Source organism: Larus michahellis, chromosome 2 (assembly GCF_964199755.1).
Source record: "Larus michahellis chromosome 2, bLarMic1.1, whole genome shotgun sequence".
Lineage (NCBI taxonomy): Eukaryota > Metazoa > Chordata > Aves > Charadriiformes > Laridae > Larus > Larus michahellis.
Window position 1 is genome coordinate 77,988,620 of NC_133897.1, and position 17,995 is coordinate 78,006,614.

General features: G+C 47.3%; 1 protein-coding gene across 2 annotated transcripts in view; it reads left to right on the plus strand.

Annotated features, from left to right (window-relative positions):
* The window catches only part of SLC22A23 (solute carrier family 22 member 23), a 114,181-nt gene extending 99,545 nt beyond the window's left edge, over positions 1-14,636 (plus strand). For both annotated transcript variants that reach the window (XM_074576047.1, XM_074576048.1), the window contains 5 exons: positions 454-556; positions 3,443-3,675; positions 5,702-5,734; positions 7,519-7,642; positions 13,649-14,636. In XM_074576047.1, coding sequence (XP_074432148.1) covers positions 454-556; positions 3,443-3,675; positions 5,702-5,734; positions 7,519-7,642; positions 13,649-14,006 — 851 coding nt within the window. In that variant the 3' untranslated portion in view covers positions 14,007-14,636. The remainder of the gene's footprint in view (positions 1-453; positions 557-3,442; positions 3,676-5,701; positions 5,735-7,518; positions 7,643-13,648) is intronic.
* Positions 14,637-17,995: the final 3,359 nt, after the last annotated feature.

Consider the following 17,995-nt stretch of genomic DNA (forward strand, 5'->3'; position numbering starts at 1 on the left):
TGAGCTCCAGCCCTTTCCGTGCCGTGGCTTTTCAGGTGTGCATTGCAGAAAGGCACAGCAGGCCTTGTAACTACACAAGCACAGTCCTGCCTGTGGGGCATTTAAAAATTAACAGAATCCTGAAGTTCTTCAGGAAATTTTATATCACACTTGCTGGGATCGAGCTCTGTACTGCCCCCATTTTACATACACATTTTAAACTGGGAGAAGGTTTGGGGTGTGAAGGAATTCTTGGGCAGTTTGTCAGCCCCAAGAAGATTCAGGGAAGCCTGAAAGAAAAGGAGGAACCTGAGGTAGACTTTCGGCAGGTTGCTCAGAGTTTTTATAGCTCCTGTTAGTGTAATCAATAGTGTCTTGCTCTCCAGAACATCCCTCAGAACATCTGTAGTTCACAAGTGAAGCTTCTTCTTGTTCTCCCCAGTGAAAGAATAACTTTGGTTTGGTTTGTTCCAGAGCTGGAAAAGGAGATCACCAGGAGACCGAAGAAAGTCTGCATTGTTAAAGTGGTGGGAACCAGGAACCTGTGGAAAAACATTGTAGTACTGTGTGTGAACTCGTAAGTCTGATCTCTTTCTGTTTGAGTAGTGGTGTGGTTGGTGAACTGGAAGCAGTAATGGGGAACGGTGGGGGAGGCCCTCTGTTTCCTAGTGTGGGACCCTTCACTAGTGTCACTGATAAATGATCCTGGAAAAACACCAGCTGTTGCAGGGAATTATTTTCTATGGCAAACGTGGGGGTACTCATTGGCTGTTTCAGGCAGCAGCACCGCGTGTCTTCTCAGGTGCCGTGCTGCAAGTGCATTGCTGTCACCAGTGGTCTCGCATGGCCACGTGCTGATGCATGCTCACGCATGCAGACATCTGCTGCTGCTGGCATCCTGGGTGGGATTTCTGAAATCACTAATGCCACGTGAGCACAAGTTCAGGTTGTTCACATCTGATATAGCTGTGTGGCAGAGGAAGATGTTGCTTGCCAATAAATACAAGCCTGCTCCCTTGTATAACAGCTGTCTTTGATAGCTCTTCAAAAGCAGGTTACAAAGTACTTCGGCTCTCCCAATTCACACGCAGGGAGAATGCGTGCTCTCACGCAAAGCAATGTGGTGCCTGTGTCCTAAGGCTTCAGCTTGGACATGTTCATGTGGGCAAAACCCGGCACCTGCCTGAGAGTTTTGCAGGTTACAGGCTCTGAGACCTTCTGTCCAAAACTGAGCACCTTGTAAAGAGGAAATAGAGGGGCTGCAAATTCAGCCTCTAACCAAACCCAACTTATGGCAGGGCAGCAGAGGTGGATTTTCTAATTTTTTTTCCCATTTTTTTCAAACGGGAGGTGGAAAGAAAACTGGAAATCCCCCATCATCTACTCCCTTTAGAAGTACATAGCTCTCTTGTGGCTTTTTCTTTATCGCTTCAACGCCCTACTCTGCAGCCTTTACTCCTGTTAACAGGCACGTGAATCAGTCATAACCCAGAGAGGACAGCCCCTCTGCTGGGCAGGTAGTCACCCAGAAGCACATGGGCTTCGGGGGTCTGTCTACAGCACAGCGGTTGCAGAACCAACTCTGGTTTTATGATTTTGTGTCTCTCTCCCACCTACCGGTGGGTGACTCCCTCTCTTCTGAAACAAGGTTTTCCTCTTAGGCTGAGCTGGTAGATTTAATAGCCAGTGTTAACTGTATTTGTGCAAAATCTTTACATGGGGAATTCTCCCCTTCTCTTTCCCCCTTTTTAATTACACACACTTGGAAATTCCCTAAACCAGAACTAGGCAGCCCAAAGAGTGACTTCTGGCAATAGCAGACGGAGGCTGTTTGACGTCCAAGTACAGCATGAAGCAGATGTGTGTTTGAGGAAACGGCTTGCATGTTTGCTTTTAGGGGGTGTAAAAAAAACTATAAAACTATTTAATTTTAATTCTGTTTTTCCTGTTAGATGGGGCTGTGCTAAATTTTAGTAACATCAAATATGGAGAGGGAATCTTTTTCAGGGAATGATGAGACATTGAGGGAGATAAATGTGTTTAGTATTAAAAGCAGCTGTTCTGAGCTGCTCAGCAAGTTAAGATAATAGAGTAATTCCTGGGGAAGCAGGTTGGAAAGCAAAGTTCAAATGATACATTAATTTAGTTTATAGGTCATGGCCTAAATAACAACTTCAGCAAATGTGTTTGCATGCACAGAAGAGAGAAGATACAGACTGGTTCACTCTGCCCTCTTATTAAATATTGTTTTGCTGATTAATATTTCTCTTATGGGAGGAGTCAGTTATAATTTAGATATCCAAAGCAAATGACGTTCTTGTGTAACAGCAAGTACTTGCGTTAGGTTTTTATCAGGGCGAAGTGTTTGGTATTGGGAGTGTATTTTTGAACTATAGCATTGATTCACAGGATCGCAAGAGAAATTCCCCAGGCCCTGGGCTGTCATGCACGCAGCGATTGTGTATTCCCCCAACTGTTTCTATGCTTATGGTAATATCCATTTTACAATGACAGAGCTTCAAATTCCTGACCTTTGGGATGATAGAGGTGTATCGTGTAATGTACGATGCCTTTCATTTTTTGGAGACCTGGATCTGCGCCTGCCCCTCTGTCAGGCACAATTAATTTGTGACATGAGGTTTGCCTGGTCTAAATGCCAGGGACAAGAGGCCCTTCCCAGCACTGGTACTTGTGCTGTGATAGGAGCAGTTGGGAGCTTTGACCTCCTGTAGGAGGTCTGCTGCAGTTTTGTACCACGTCAGGGGCGATGCTGGGGCTTCACATCTGACTTCTGTACCTCCAGCCCCCCGCTCTTTTCTCCTTCCCTTTCTCCTTCCCTTTCTCCTTCCCTTTCTCCTTCCCTTTCTCCTGGGGGCAGGAGAGGACAGGAGAAAGAGGAGTGAAATGGAGTGGCAAGACATTGATCACTGGCATCACAAAGAAACTTTTAAAAGAAGGGGAGACCTGTTCCTATGAAGGGTGATGTAAAGGTGTATGTTGAATTAGGGCTTATTGTTTCATAATTATAATAATCATCGCAGCACATGTGACTTCAAATACTCGTTTCTAAGGGGTTTTCAATTCTAGCAGGCTAGCTTGGGAAGTGAGATGCAATCTTTAGTACGACCAAATGCCACAGGCAGGTGGATCTTCCTGGAAGACGCATCTGTTTTGCCGTCCAAGCACAGAGGCTGCTTCATCGCAGCAGCGCTGGCTCTGTGGCTGTCAGCAGAGGCACTGGGAACAGAGAGATGTCCTTCTCGAGAGGTTTTTCTTTTGCATCTTTTGATCATTTCTTATTTTTACAGTAGCACCTAGAAGCCTGAGATTAGTCTTTTTGCACTGTATTCCTGCAGCAGAAGAAATTCTTCCTGCATTAACGTGTTCCTACATTGACTTATGCTGCAGTGTGTGGCTGCCTTCTCAGCAATGATCTCCTCTTGCCCTCTCCTGTTTCCCCTAGGCTGACTGGTTACGGCATACACCACTGTTTTGCGAAAAGCATGATGGGGCACGAAGCGAAGATGGCGATTACCCACAACTTCTATGCGGACTACTACACCATGGCTGGGATTGCCCTGGCGTCCTGCCTGGCCATGTGCCCCGTGGTCGGGTTTCTGGGGAGGAGAGGAGGACTCCTGCTTTTCATGATCCTTACAGCCCTAGCGTCGCTTCTACAGCTGGGCCTTCTCAACTGTGAGTTGGAGATGAGAGCTTTTCAGGACCACATGAGTTTGACATGCAAATAAGGGGCCAGGAAATATTAGCATTTCCTTTGCCTTTCTCAGATTTGGCATAGAATCATAGAACGGTTTGGGTTGGAAGGGACCTTAAAGATCGTTAGACCCCTGTCCCGTGAAACCTCACCCCAAGGAAGGGGAAGAGGGTTGAAATGTGCTTTGGACAAATTGGATGAGCGACAACCACCAGAACACTGGTTGCTGCTGTTTTTAATTTCTAAGTTTAGAAATAACTAAGGGCTTTAAGAGCCCTTAAAACTAAAATTAAGAGGTTTTTGTATTGGGGATGGGAAGATTTCACGTTCCCGCATGCTGAAGGCAGCCCCGAGCCAGCAAGAATTATCCATATTTACAGACCGTGTGTCCTGAAAGTGTTTACTAAGTTAGCCTTCAGTGAACACACTATTTGTGAGAGTGTAGGAGGGAAACAGGGAACCTCTTTCATGACATGGAGAAAACTCCAAAATCGCATGTGTTTGCTCCCAGCTTGGCACAGATGTTTACACTCCCTTTGAGCTCACATCTAGCACGTCCAGCAGTCCCAGCTGAGAGCGGGAGAAGTCCCTGGCCCCACCTCATCCCCAGCCCATTGACAGTCTGTGACCATTCACAAGCAGATGAGCACTCTGCGCGTGTGCGACCTCCCGCAACTCCACATTCTGGTGGTGGGTGTCCATCAGGGTCTCCCTAAGCTAGATTCATCTAATTATTTTTTTTTTTAAGGATGTCAGATGTTTGTTGAGGTGGCTGAGGTAATAAACATGCGATTGCTTAGCAGAGAGAAAGCATGCCAGAGCCACGAGTCTGCTCCAGAGCCACGAAAATCTGGTTGCAGTTTTACAACAACAAAAAAAGGGGTGAGGGATGTGGGGAGGAACCCCCTCTAGGAATCATTAAAACCTTTTTCCATAATGGGTTTAGGTGGTTTTGTGAGCGAAGTTGCTAAAGCTCAGAGCAGCCACGGTCTCTGAGCGCGTTCTGCTACGTTGGCACCTAGACTTCTTTCAATGCCGTGCACCCATCAGCCCTTGGCTTTGTGAGAAGAGGAGGGAAAGGCAGCCTTGAACTTCAGAGCAGCTCATCTCCCCCTGCTCTAGACCATGCCCCCCTTCTTCCTCAGAAGAGCTAGACAGTGTTTGGAGCGAAGCACTGACCGTGCTGATTATGAAATCTGTTGCAGCCTCCTGTGTGCTTTAGCTTAGCATAATTTGGGTGTAATTATCAAATAAAATCAGAATTTGAGAAGGAGGGTGAGAGAGGGAGAGGGGTATTCTCCAACAGCAGCAAACCCGTGGCAGACCTTGAGGTTTGCTGTGTTTGGCCCTTCCTCCGGACCCCGGGGTGTCACCTGGGATGTCGCAGGAGCCTGGTGGGACATCACCAGCAGAGCCATGCCCAGCTCGTGCCACTGCCCTTCCCTTTGCTGTCCAGTACTGCCCTGTGCTCCTTTGTGGTTAGGATGCATGGCAGCTGGTGGCTAGCATGACACATGGACCACCAACTCGGGGTTTTGGCGAGGAATAGGTCTCCCACCAGTGTGACGGTGATGATGCCCAGAGTTTTGCTCTCTAACTCAAGCCTCTGTTGGCCATTCCCTCGGGGCTGCAGCACGAGGGCAGTTTCTCTTCTCCCCTTTCATTAACGACAAAGAGGCCTTTGTGTTAATCCCAGTGGTAATTCTGGAGCTCTTAAAAATGCTTTACTGCTGCATTTGTTATCGCTGTCTCATTAGCATGCTGTCCTCCAGCTGAAAAGGGCCTGGAAATGACATGTCCTATCTGGTAGCCACATGGAAAATGTGGCAGTCATGGCATGGGAAAGGAGAAGTCTATGGGGGCCTAGGGTGGCGTGTGGTTTTTACCTTTTTTCTTTTTTCTTTTTTTCCTTTGGAAAAATAAATATGTAACAACGGTATGTTCTTGCTTTCTCTCCCTTTCTCTCTTATTTTTATCTTACTCTAACTTCTGCGGTCTTGGATCCAGTGATCGGAAAATACAGTCAACTTCCAGACTCAGGTATGATTTACAGACGGGTCGCATCATGCTGGGAGCGGGTAGATCCGAAAGGCTGAGGCCAAAACACCCAGGGTGGAGCTGCCACCGCAGTGGGGTACAGGGGGAAAGCCCACTTCTACGCAGTGCCTTGGGACCCAGCTTGAAGACAGGCCTGCTTGTTTATGTGCAGTCTCGCAGTGTAGCATCCCCTCACATAGTCTGACTCGCCTCTGCGTGTCAAGAGAGAGGGTGCAGAGGTCCCCCAAGCTTTATTTTTAGATATGGGGCAAGGCTTTCTCAGGAAGTCTCCTTCTCAGAAGCAACATTCCCAGTTTGGTCTTTTCCAGAAAGATCTGAGATGCCAAAGTCCCTTCTGATAAGGGGACTTAGGCACCTTAGAAAATACTTTCCTGGGCATCATATCCCAGCCTGAAGTACTGTAACAGCAATGCAGTAACAGGGGAACAAAATTTACCCTTCTGTATGTGATTTAACGGACCTGCCTTTGCCCAGCTTTTCCAAGGTCTGTTCTGCTGAGCAGTCGCGACTCCCTGCAGGGTCAATGGTACAGCTCCCACAGGGAGCTTCGGAGACCCATAGTTTGCAAGGTGCCGCGCTCACGTCCCTATCTGCTGGCAGCATTTGCTCTCTCCCCCAGGCTTGGGGTGCATTGCAGAAAGGGCTTAGCCATGAGCAGGCTGTAGCACGGTTCCAAAGTTGTAACCTAAGAGCTCCCAAATACCTTTTGCTCTCCTGAGAGCTGACATGTTCAGCAAGAACAAAAGCAGGTGCTACTTTTTGTTGGATCCAACCCAGAGAGTGCACCTGCTTGAGACCACAGGCTGATGAGCCACCAAATTTTCTTTGGGCAGATCTTGGGTCTTGGCTGGAGGAAGGTGGGGAGCGTTGTCTGCAAAGTTCCAGTCCTTTCCCCAGCACTCCCATCAGGCACAATGTGTTCCCCTTGTATGGTGCAATAGTCTCTGCAAACAATGTGGCCTCCTCGCTGGCCTGGATGGACCACATGAGCTTGTACAACCCTGGGTCAGATATCCTGCCCCTGCCCGTGGAAGGTGGCGAGCAGGGATCAAGCAAGGGATGTATTGTCATCATAGCCAGGCTTTGTTTAGAATTACTGGGGTTTCTCCCTGTGCTTGATAGACACTGTTCGCTCCCAGAAACCTTGCTGCCATCCAGCCATGAAATGACTGAGCAAGCAGCCTGGCTGGACACGGTGACTTAGGGAGTGCTTCACCGTCCTTGGCATTGGCTTTTCTTGCCCAGAGTTGTCAGGCGAAGGCTGTCACGCTGGGGGTTACAACAAGAGTTTGCAGACTTAGCACTTGCAAGGGTTTAGCATGGAGAGGGGAGCACTTTTATTTCCTTACCCTCTTGTCCTGTGACCCCCTCTAGTGCCTAAGCCACAGAGCTCCACCACATGTTTGGCAGCTCAATGAACGCTGCCTGCCTCCGCTTGTCTGTCAAACGTGGGAGGGAAGAGGCTGGTGCCTAAAAGACTGCCCAAAGATGTGTTTTTTCTTGGGTTTTACCTTTTTGTGGTGGCTGGGCATAAATAATTCAGGGATCGCTGTCGTTTTTGGCCTGACATTATGATTTTTTTCACGTACGTTTGTGTCTCGGGTGCTTGGGGAATGGATTTTATAAATACCAGTTTTAAATTAGTATTACAAAAATGACTCAAATTCATGTCTAGGGAGAATGAGTAACATAAACCTGTTTTCTTGTTTTCTTCCTTGGAAGTTTGGCCTCATTCTCACTTTTTATGAACACACTTGTCTTGGCAGGTATGAGTGACAGCGTCAAAGACAAATTCTCTACCGCGTTTTCCATCGTGGGTATGTTTTCTTCGCATGCCGTTGGAAGCCTCAGCGTGTTCTTCTGTGCTGAAATCACACCCACAGTAATCAGGTGAGACACTGGAGCCTCCCTCCTCAAAGGATGGGTATGAAATTATCCTCATTTAATTGGTAACTGGCCGTGAAGATTCTGTGATTCTGTGTAACTTAACACATTGTACGGGAGGGGAAATTCCCCATAACTGGAGGCCTCGCAGCAATTTTTGGGTTGCTTTTTCATTTATTGTTGCTGCAGTCTGCCTAAGTAAATGCCTGTCTGTAGACAGAGAGGCTTTGTTCCCGATGGCTCCACCTTGTGTCCCATCGCGGTGATTATCAGCAGGCCAGTCATCATACGAATTGCATTTGCTTGCAGTGCAGTACGGTCTTCAATACTTAGCTGAACCAGATCATGCAGCTGAACCATGTTATTGCTCCTTTACTCTGCTGGATTTGTAAAAGTAGTGACCATGTGAGTCTACGGCTTGATATTAAAAGAGAAATTCCACGAGTGTGCGGAGGAGGACATGGGTGCAGGCAATCCCTGCCTCCATAGGGCAGGTTAATCAGGCCAGCTATAGGGGTGCTTTGGTGGAAAGGAGGTGTTGCAACACACAGTGTTAAATGCCTTTGGTGTGTGTACAGGTGCTCTGCAAGTCTGCCTTTCCTACAGCCGCACCAGCGTGAGTGGTCTGCCTTTATTGCAGTTAAAGTCATCTTTCTCTTTGCACCCAGATCTATTTTAGCAGAGGCTCAAAGTTTTGCTAAAGAGGAATGCTTTCATCCTGGGCAATAGTAGAAATCAGGCAGATGATCTTCACTGGAGAGCTTCCCATAAAATGTCTTTGTATAGTCAGGTTTTTGTTCCATTTTATGTATTCACTGTTATCTTTCACAGCACAAATGTTGTGCTTTTGTGTTCTGGATTACGCTTTCAGCAATGCCACAGCAATTCAGGAGTCTGACCTGACTCCATTGAATTTCCCAGGAATGTAGGTCATATGGGTGGGAAGGAGAGAGAGTGGAGGGAAGAGGATACTCATTCTTTTCTCCAAATTGCATGCCTTTTCAATAACTTTGCAAAAGTATTATAGCAAAATTGTCAGCTGAGGGGCCAGAGTCTCCTTGATCCATGGCCTTTTCTTACAAGCGATCTGACTTTGTGAATGTGTTTTACAGATCATGTTATTTCCACAGGGAAAGGCAGTGTGAGTGGTGAGGAGATTATACAGCAGCCCGAAAACGCTAACAGCTAGTTACTTATGTGCGTGTCAGTCAGTTTGGTGTTTTTATGCCTCTCTAATTTTCTCCTTGTTTCTGTTTGAAAGACACAGATAAGGAATTGGCCACGTCAACCAGAAGAGAATCTGCCAAGTAGGGTCAGATGCGCAGTGTGAACTTAGCAAGCTTTTTTCCTTAAATCACTTACGTTGCTACAGGGAAGGGGACAAATCCTGGCTGGGAGCCAAAATTCTGCTTCCCCTAACTCTGCTGAGTGACACCAGGCGAGTGACAATAGCTGGATATGCCTCAGGGTCCCTGTTTATTAATAGGGATGATGACACTCTGCAGCGCTTTGCGGTCGTACCACCCTGAAGCTCTTGATAAGATGCACTCAGGGCCGTAATTAGGAGGGGGAGCTGAGGATGGTGTCTCAGGCAGAGGTGTAGTTAAGCTGCCCTGTGTCTTGCGTTTCAGTGGGATCTGGCTGCTCCCTCATGACCTGTTCTCCAAAATACTGCCTCGGCTATCCTTTAGTGTTTCAGACCATCTTAATATTCTTTTGGTTGGTTGTCAAGGAACCTTAAGGAAAAGGGAGGCAGACAGAGCGCTGGGGCCATCTCTGGGGTTTCCCTGATCAAATCCTTTACCTGTGATCCCCCATCCCTGAGGGCAGAAAGCAGCACTGCCATTATTGGGGTAGTGGTAGCAAGATAGCACAGCCGTAGCGCCGGTCCAGCTCTACCACTGCAGTGTTGAGATGAACGGTTACAGCAGTGTAGGAGGAAAACAGCCATCTCCATCACCAAGAGGTGCCACCTGCTCCAGAAACACCAGGGTCCCACACTGCCACATGGCACCAAGGGGTCCTTTGTACCCTTGCATTGCACCCCAGTCTCCTGGCGCTAGGTAGGAGGCCTCCACTAGAAGCTCCCATTCCTTGTACTGGGGCTTCAGTACAGAGCTCCTTCCAAATGCTGAATTTAAGCACTAAGTGGCGCCCCTAATCAATCTCAAACAATCTTGATGAGAACACCGCTGCATGGCTACTAAATAGGAATAGGCTGAGGACATCATGGTGTGTCCTCTCCCTGTCCTCTGCATGCTGAGTTACAACCAAGTGGAAGAGAGATCCGTTTTTTTTCTCTCTGTGTCCTGCTTTTGCGCCCACCTGGCCACAGAAATTAAGAGTAGGCAGTGATGGCCGAATTAGGAGCTTTATCCATCAGTAGCTGTCACAAGCCAAATTTCCAGCTGTTTACTGAGACCTGAACCAGGCCTGGCTTTTCATAGGTGGTGCCTTGCCCCATGAGGCTAAGGGCACCCTGGTGTGTTACTGAAGCTCTGGCCTAGGACTGAGGGGACATCAGGGTGGCTTATGCACAGGAAAGGCAGGGAAAAACTGTGGAGGTTTCCAGGGACTGACTTCACAAGCTGAGCCGACTGGAGAAAGCCCTAAAAAACCTGTTCCAAATCCAGTGTTGGCCCCGCTTTGTGCAGGAGGCTGGAGTAGGTGCTCTCCCCAAGTCTCCTCCAGCCTGAGTTAGCTCTCTGGCTCTTTTGTACACTGAGCCATGCCGCATGTCCACCCCTTCGCTCAAGACAGACAAATGGCCATCCGAAGACAGGATTAATGTTCCTCTGCTCCCCTGAGCAGTGCTGAGAAGGGCAAGGCCCCTTCCTTAGCTTTAGCCTGATTCGAGCAAAGAATATCATCGAGGATGTTTTGCTGCTCTCTTTAAAAAAACACTGGGGTAGTGAGGGAGGAAATTCTCCCCCGCGAACAGGGAGGCCCTTTCTGAGGACAAAATTTTGGACCAAGGTCCCGTTGCGATTTGCCCATGTCAGGCCCGTAAGCCTCACGCAAACCACCCTGCCCCTCTGCCGCTGGGCACGCAGGGGTCAGGGAAGGGGCTGTGATCACCCATGGGGCCGGGCTATGGGAAAGCTCCCCCACAGCAGCCACGGAGATGTGAGGGGAGAAGCTGGGGCTCACCGTGGATGTCAGCAGCCCTCGCACACCCTCCTTGGCTCCAATCTGCACCTTGGAGTGTGCCTGAAATGCAGGCGCCAGTCCCCTGCCATGGGGAAGCCCAGACTGAGGAGGAGCGGTGCCCCAAAACACCCTGGACAGCTTTGATTTCCACCTGCTGCCCCACAGCGCCTGCAAAAACAGGGTGAATTATGAGGGTGCTGCCTCTCTCGCCCTGTACCTGTTTTCCTGATGTGCATGTGAACAACAAAAATTCCTGACAGTATTTTCATGTTTTGTTTTGTTTTGTTTTGTTTTCCCATTTTCATATTTATAGTATAGTCAAACATTACAAAAAAAAATCTTCTAGGATGTATACCAAAATATATTTTTCAAGCCACCTTCTGCCAAGTTTTGCTGGTGCTGGACAAAGTAGCGCCTGCTCTAATTACTGACGTCATACGGAAAAACTCTTTTTTTCTCCCCTCCAAATCCGAAGCCGCTTGACCTGTAATGACAGAGCCGTCTTTGTTGTCGCCTTTTGCTGTTTCCTTTCAGCTTGCTTGATGTCCTTCTACAGCGGCTTTTAAAACTCACCTCAGGTCCTTCTCGGGGGCTGAGGTACAATTTAGCTGTAGCAAACATTGATGTAAATGAGCCGGGCTTTTGTTGCTCTGGAGCCAACTTGGAGAGTGATTTGCCATGCGTTCGGGGCTGGTTGTGTCGATTACTCATGTGAGTGTATTAATGAAGTTGCAGGGAGGCCAGCTGCACAATGGCCACATTCAGCTGGGTTTCTAAATTGCCATCGGAAAGCTGGCAAGTTTTTAATAAGGGCTTTTGCAGTATTTGGGGAAATCACTGTTGTCTGTGAAAGATGCTCTGCAGATCTGGAGAATTAGAAGGGACGTACATGAATTTTTGATCCAGTCAGTGTCCCAAGAGCATCTTTTGAAACCTGTCCTTGCTGCCCTTTAGCTGTCAAGTAAGCAGCACTGGATTTTTGAAAGGACTGGGTGAAGATTAGCTTAAACACAGTGGTTGGCTGAGAGAATTTGGCATTTGTAGGTTTATAGTGCTGTGATTTCTAATATGCTCAATAGTCGATGAAACTTTTTTCTAAATAGTTGACATGAAGCAGTTCCTTTGGCTTCTGCAGTTGTCTTCTGTAAGGTCCGGTTATCATTAATAATTACATCTCTCCCTTTGGGCAAGGAACTGAAGCACCTGAGCCCATCTGATCACCAGAGGGTTTGGGAATAGATGGCATCTCCCGGAGGAGCGGCAGGAAGCATGCTGCCCGGGCCAGCTCGGTGGGGGAGTGAGGAGCAGGGTGCCAGCGATCAAACTCACAGGGAGACCTCCCTCTGCAGGCAGCAGGGGCTTTGGAAAATCAAGGACAGCTGCTTCTCTCAGAGATTTTGCTAAAATGAGTCACTTGAGGGTGACACGCCGCTGGCTGGAGACCTCGGTCGTGCCGGGGAGGGAGAAGGGAATGGTCTGTCCCAGAGAAACGCCTGCGGTGATGCTTCTGTGTTGGGGTCACCCGGCGGGGACAGGCCCCGGGAGCACGAGCTGTGCCTCAAAATGGGGTGCGTGTGTGTGTATGGTCCAGGACCTGGAGAGACATTAATAAGCAAGATAAGGAATTGCAAGGGAGGCTGCTTGCATAGCTGAGCATCAGGAAAGAGCATCAAATTCAGTTTGCACGAGCAACTTCTATGCTTGTGACCGGGGTGGATGAGGTTATTTTCACACTTTCTTTTTTTTCTAACTTTAATGTGCTTTCACTCTTTTTTTTGGTGTGCCTGCACGTATGATCTCGATACACAAGCATTAGACTTAATAAATAAGCATTTGTGCCATAAAGAATATTTTATAAAGTTACCTATTTACAGTTTAAGCATTTCACCAATGTTAACATTTTCGTAACTCCTTTCTGTGACACAGGAAAGAGTGAAGTGAGGGACCTACCTCAGCTTGTACAGCGAGTTAAGAGGAGGTTTCAGAAATTAATCCCAAACTCTTGTTCTCCTGTTCTGACCACTACCTATGTTATCCTTTTTTTTCTGAAACTGATGCATGTTATTACAATGACAGCGTGTTGAGAGGTTCCAGCCACGACACATTTTTATGGAGATTATATTTCAGCACTCAGTGTTTGGTATAACGGATCGAGGCAGTGGCCTGTAAAGTCTAATCTCCTGCCTCCACTGCTGATTGATGCCAGATACTTCAGAGGCAGCCAAAATTGACTTCCGAACTTACTGCTTCTTGGTGTGTCTTGTCTGAACTGGAGAAGGCTGGCACGCTAAGCAAAACCTGGTTTCCCCTTGCTGAATATGGGAATACTTGGACATGGGAACAATTTAGAGGGTTATCTACGTACTCGGGTGATAGCGCTTCTCTTCCTCTTACGTGGGGGCAGTTATATGGGTGTGAAAAGATACTTGAGTACAGGTCACCCAGAGAAGTTGTGGATGCCCCATCCCTGGAAGTGTCCAAGACCAGGCTGGATGGGGCTTTGAACAACCTGGTCTGGTGGGAGGTGTCCCTGCCCATGGCAGGGGGGGTTGGAATTAGATGATCTTTAAGGTCCCTTCCAACCCAAACCATTCTATGATTCTATAGCTATTTCCTCACACATAGGCAAACAGGCAGTAATGATCCACAACAGCAAAGCAAAGCAGCTCCCTAGCCGGGGTAGTTGTACAGTATGAAAGCTGTGAGCAAACTAGGTTTGCCTTAGGGATTTTGGATGCCCAACCCAGGGGGTAGGCTTGGGGGGACCTGTCAGGGCTGTGAGGTCCCCACCCCAGTGCCGATGGGGCTGCTCTGTCAGGAGGCGGCTGCGGGGCCGGGCTCTCACCTCTGCTGTGTTTGCAGGGGAGGGGGGCTGGGGCTGGTCCTGGCCAGCGCGGGCTTCGGCCGCCTGACCGCCCCCATCATGGAGCTCCACAACCAGAAAGGTTACTTCCTCCACCACGTCATCTTCGCCTGCTGTACGCTCCTCTGCATCATCTGCATCCTGCTGCTGCCGGAGAGCAAGAACCAGAACCTGCCCGAGAACATCCCGGACGGGGAACATTACACCCGGCAGCCGCTCCTGCCGCACAAGAAGGGGGAGCAGCCCCTGCTCCTGACAAACTCTGAACTCAAGGATTACTCCGGCCTCCATGACTCGGCAGCTGTGAGTGACGGGATCTCGGAGAACACCACTGCCAATGGGATGAAGTCGATGTAACCGGGTGGATTTTTTTTTTTTCCTTCTTTATTTTTTGGTTGGGTTTTTTTTTTCCCCTTCTCCTCTTTCTTTTGTATTTTATTTGATGCTGTTGTGCAGGAGGAGGAACACTTTGGGCAAAGGTGTTTTGCACAGATTTTACAAACCAGTGATGGAGCAGACACAGACTTGGGAGGAATTCAACTCTGCTGCTAAAGCAACTTTTTGGCATCTTCAGCTGTTGTGCAGATTGCTCTTGAAAATGTCATGGGGGAAAAGACTCATCTGAGAAAAGACCTGGCTGGAGGTAGCCCTTCAGAACTCTTTTTTTCCTGCCATTAAATATGTATATTTATTTTGATTTATTCTCAAGAAGCACTTTATTTCCTTTTCCTTTCATAGATCACAAAAATGAAGCCATCTTATTATAAGAGGTGCAGCCATTCCAAGAAAGAAACCATGGGGGGGTGGGTTGTTTTCTGTTTTGTTTTTGTGTTTCTTTAAAGGAAAGAGGGATCCACTGCAAAGTTGAATTGACTAAAATTTAGACTTGTGCAACATTCTTCTGCCTGTCTGGAAAGTCCAAGTGCCCAGGTTGCCTGCTGTGTTTGTATACACCAAAAAAAAAAAAAAAAAAAAAAAAAACAAAAACCAAAAACAAAGCAAAAGCAAAACCTGTTGTGACTGAAACTCTGACTGCATTTTAGGCAGCTTATGTTTGTTTTTAATAGCCCATGTGCACTTAAAAGTTACTTTCTAAATTAGTTATTTTTTTTTCACCGAATGCAGTGAAGAAAATCCTACCCAAACAAGCTGATTTTTCAATGAGAATCAGCCATCTGCATTTTAAGAGTCCATTAATCTATATTACAGAGTTCCCGCTGGTCTTTAATAGTAATATAGATGATGTAAATGATTTGACCAATGACGCAAAAATTAGTTTTGCTAGGAATGGCTTTAATTACCAGGAGGCCCAGAATCTCTGATTGACCGCTCCAGCAGAAGAGCATAGACCAGCAGGGACAAAAAGTAAGGAGCAGGGGCTATGATCTATACTTTTATTCTAAAAGGCATCGCAGCTGCGATTCCCGCTCCGGGAAAATGAGTGTCCTGGCATTGCCTTGCCTGTTTTTAGAACCAGGGTTTTTGTTTTCCATTTAAGTGGACAAAATGCTTAAGTGACTGTTGGAAAGGAATGAATTGATACCCCATGAGTAATGACTTACGGTCTGCTGTTGGCCATCTTGGAGCTTTTAGAGACGTTTTCTTGTTCTGACCCAAGAATATACAGTGAACTCACCCAGATTTCCCCCCTTCCCCAACTGCTCTTGTAGGATTTTCATTCAGGAAAAAAAAAAAGTTTACTTAAATTGGATCAATCCTACTCTAGGATAAGCAAAGTGAACATCCAGTTTGTTTCCTACTGTGCAGGATGGCACTTTGATAGTGGCCACCTGGTTTTTCTTCTCCAGCCCCCAAACCAACTACTTCCTTTGGCCATCAGCTTTTGGTTCTCACTGTGTGAATATGGTGAGGATCTAGTTCAATGCAAGGACTTTGTAAACAAGCAGCTTTCTTGCATTGTAGTTAACCTCCCTGCTCTCCCTCCCTCCCCTCCTTTCTCACTCAGGCCATCCATTTGTGATTGCTCGGTAGTGCAGACGTCCAAACAAACAGAGCAGCAGGATGTCGATGTTGTATTGCGTGTCTGTATGGTTGCCACTTTGTTTGATGTACATCCTGCGTTCGTACACATGGAAAGCGCTCATTTGCACTTTCCTCCTCTACCTTCCCTCCCCCTTCCTCCTTTGCTGTATATATTGTCGATTAACTACTGTACCTAACAATTTCCATCCTCCATTAGGCTGCCGATGTCCTCTTACCGGCCCCAATAAATCAGAGATACATGCTCCCCGGCGGGCAATGCCGCAAGTAGCGCAGCCTCAGACGCTGACGAGTGCAAGGGGACAGGTAGACCTGCAGAAGCAACAAGAGATTGTTGTGTTCCGAGTAACAATGTTGTCCTAAAGCTGCTAATTTTTGTACAGAGGATGTTGGACATTCGGGTTCTTCTTGAGCCTGCTAAGAAACACTGGACCAGTCGATGGTAGTTTTGCCCAAAGTTACGCTACTGGGTGGTGGTTTTTTTCACCTTTGCCAGACTTGCTGTGACAGCAAGAGCCCGATCTTCCTTACACTCAAGTTCAATTGTTGAGCTTGAGCGCGGCTGCTTCTCTTTTTGTTCTGTGCTGCGACTTCTGCAGTCTGTGTTCACCGAAGGGAAAATAAAAAAAGAAACCACAAAAAAACCAGGCCTTCCCCATTCACACAGTATTCACGTGCCAAATTTGTGCAATAACTTTTGCCTTTGATATGAGATGCTTGTTTCAAGCCGCACACATTGAGGAGTGGGGAAAAAACAAAACAAAACAAAACAAAACCAGTGGCTTCACCACAAAAAATTGGAGAAGCAAAACAAGTCTTAATGGAAAAGGGCTTGAAAGCGGAGGAGCAGGGGTAAGCACGGAGCGGCGTCCTGCCATCCATCGTGCCATGGAGCCAGCAGCTCCTTTGTTCGTGGTCTCTGTGCATGTGTGCTCAAGCTACGGTACGGCTCTTGTAGACCATCCACAAGCCTGTTGAACCGGCTGCTTCCAGCACTCCCAGCGGTCCTGGTGCCCTCACCACTCTCGTCCACGGCGCTTTGTCGTTTCCTATTCTGGTGGTTGCTCTCTGATGACAGACGGGCCCAGGGAAGAGGATGGTTGTTTAAATATATCAACTTTCATATAATAAACAAGCTAGGTGACAGGAACATGCGGCAATTTTTAATTTTTTTTTAATTCTTATAAAATTGACTTGATTTGCTGCTTTTAGGGTTTTTTGCCTGAAGCCAGGTAGTCGGTACTGATCTTCTGCAAGGTGGGTAGCCCCAACACCTCAAGTTGGTCTGGCCCTCTGTCATGACAATAAAACACAAACTAATTTCCTGCCTTGGCAGTTCCAGTTTTGCTCCTTTTCCTGAAAAGATGAACCCTTCTGTGATGGTTAATTTTTTCCACACGTGCTTACAGAGTTGGAAAGCTTTTGCTAAGCGTATCATGTGTGGTGGAGTCGGGTACCAAGTGATGCAGCAGGGCAGAAAGGAAACGCAGAGATGCTTGCTGAGCTCTGCTTTGTCCCACGGTGGGACAGGGCTCTCAGTCTGCCACACCATCGGCTCCTCGGCCACGTCTCCTCCACGGCCATCACCAGGAAATGCTTTTCTCAGGCGTCTCTTTCTGGCCACGGCAGCAGGAGAAGCGGTCAAAGCTGTCCTGTCCATTTTGGCCTTTTTCTGTGAACCTTCAGTAACCTCACAGCCCATCAGTGGATATTTTTGTTTGGGTTTACCATTTAAGGGCTTTCTTCCATCTTTGTAAGTTTTAACAAAAATGTGAAAGTGATATTATGCTTGATCTTGGGGGTTTTTTTTCCCCTTCTAAGGTTTCAGTACGGCCTTTCTTGCCAGACACACTGCAAATGGGTAAGGACAGTTTCCTGTTGGCAAGTGTTTTGTGGCAACTCGGAAAGGAGTTTGTGAGATTTACTTTTCAGTTTCGTTAACCAGGCTTTTTTTTGTCAATGGAAGTATTTTAACTGTTGCCACTTCCTGGAGCCAAACACTAAAGGTCACCAAATTGGAAGCAGAAGTGCCATTAACTGAACTCTGTGAATGTCAAGTCAAGTTGCGCCTGTAGCTGGCACATAAGACAACACTATTCAGTGGGGGGATGATCTCCCCTGCTGTAACTTTTTTTTTTTTTTTTAAAGAAAAATAAAATGACAAACCTCATTTTAAATGTATTGTGTAAAATGTTTCAGGAAAGGAGTATGGTGTGTTATGTCTAGTGGGTGAGACCTCCCTCCCCATTTCAGTTTCTGATGAAGTTTTAAAAGAATCGTGTTACTGTACGTTTTGATCATGAATAGTCTGGTGGTGCTTCCTCATAGCACAAGCTTAAATCAAG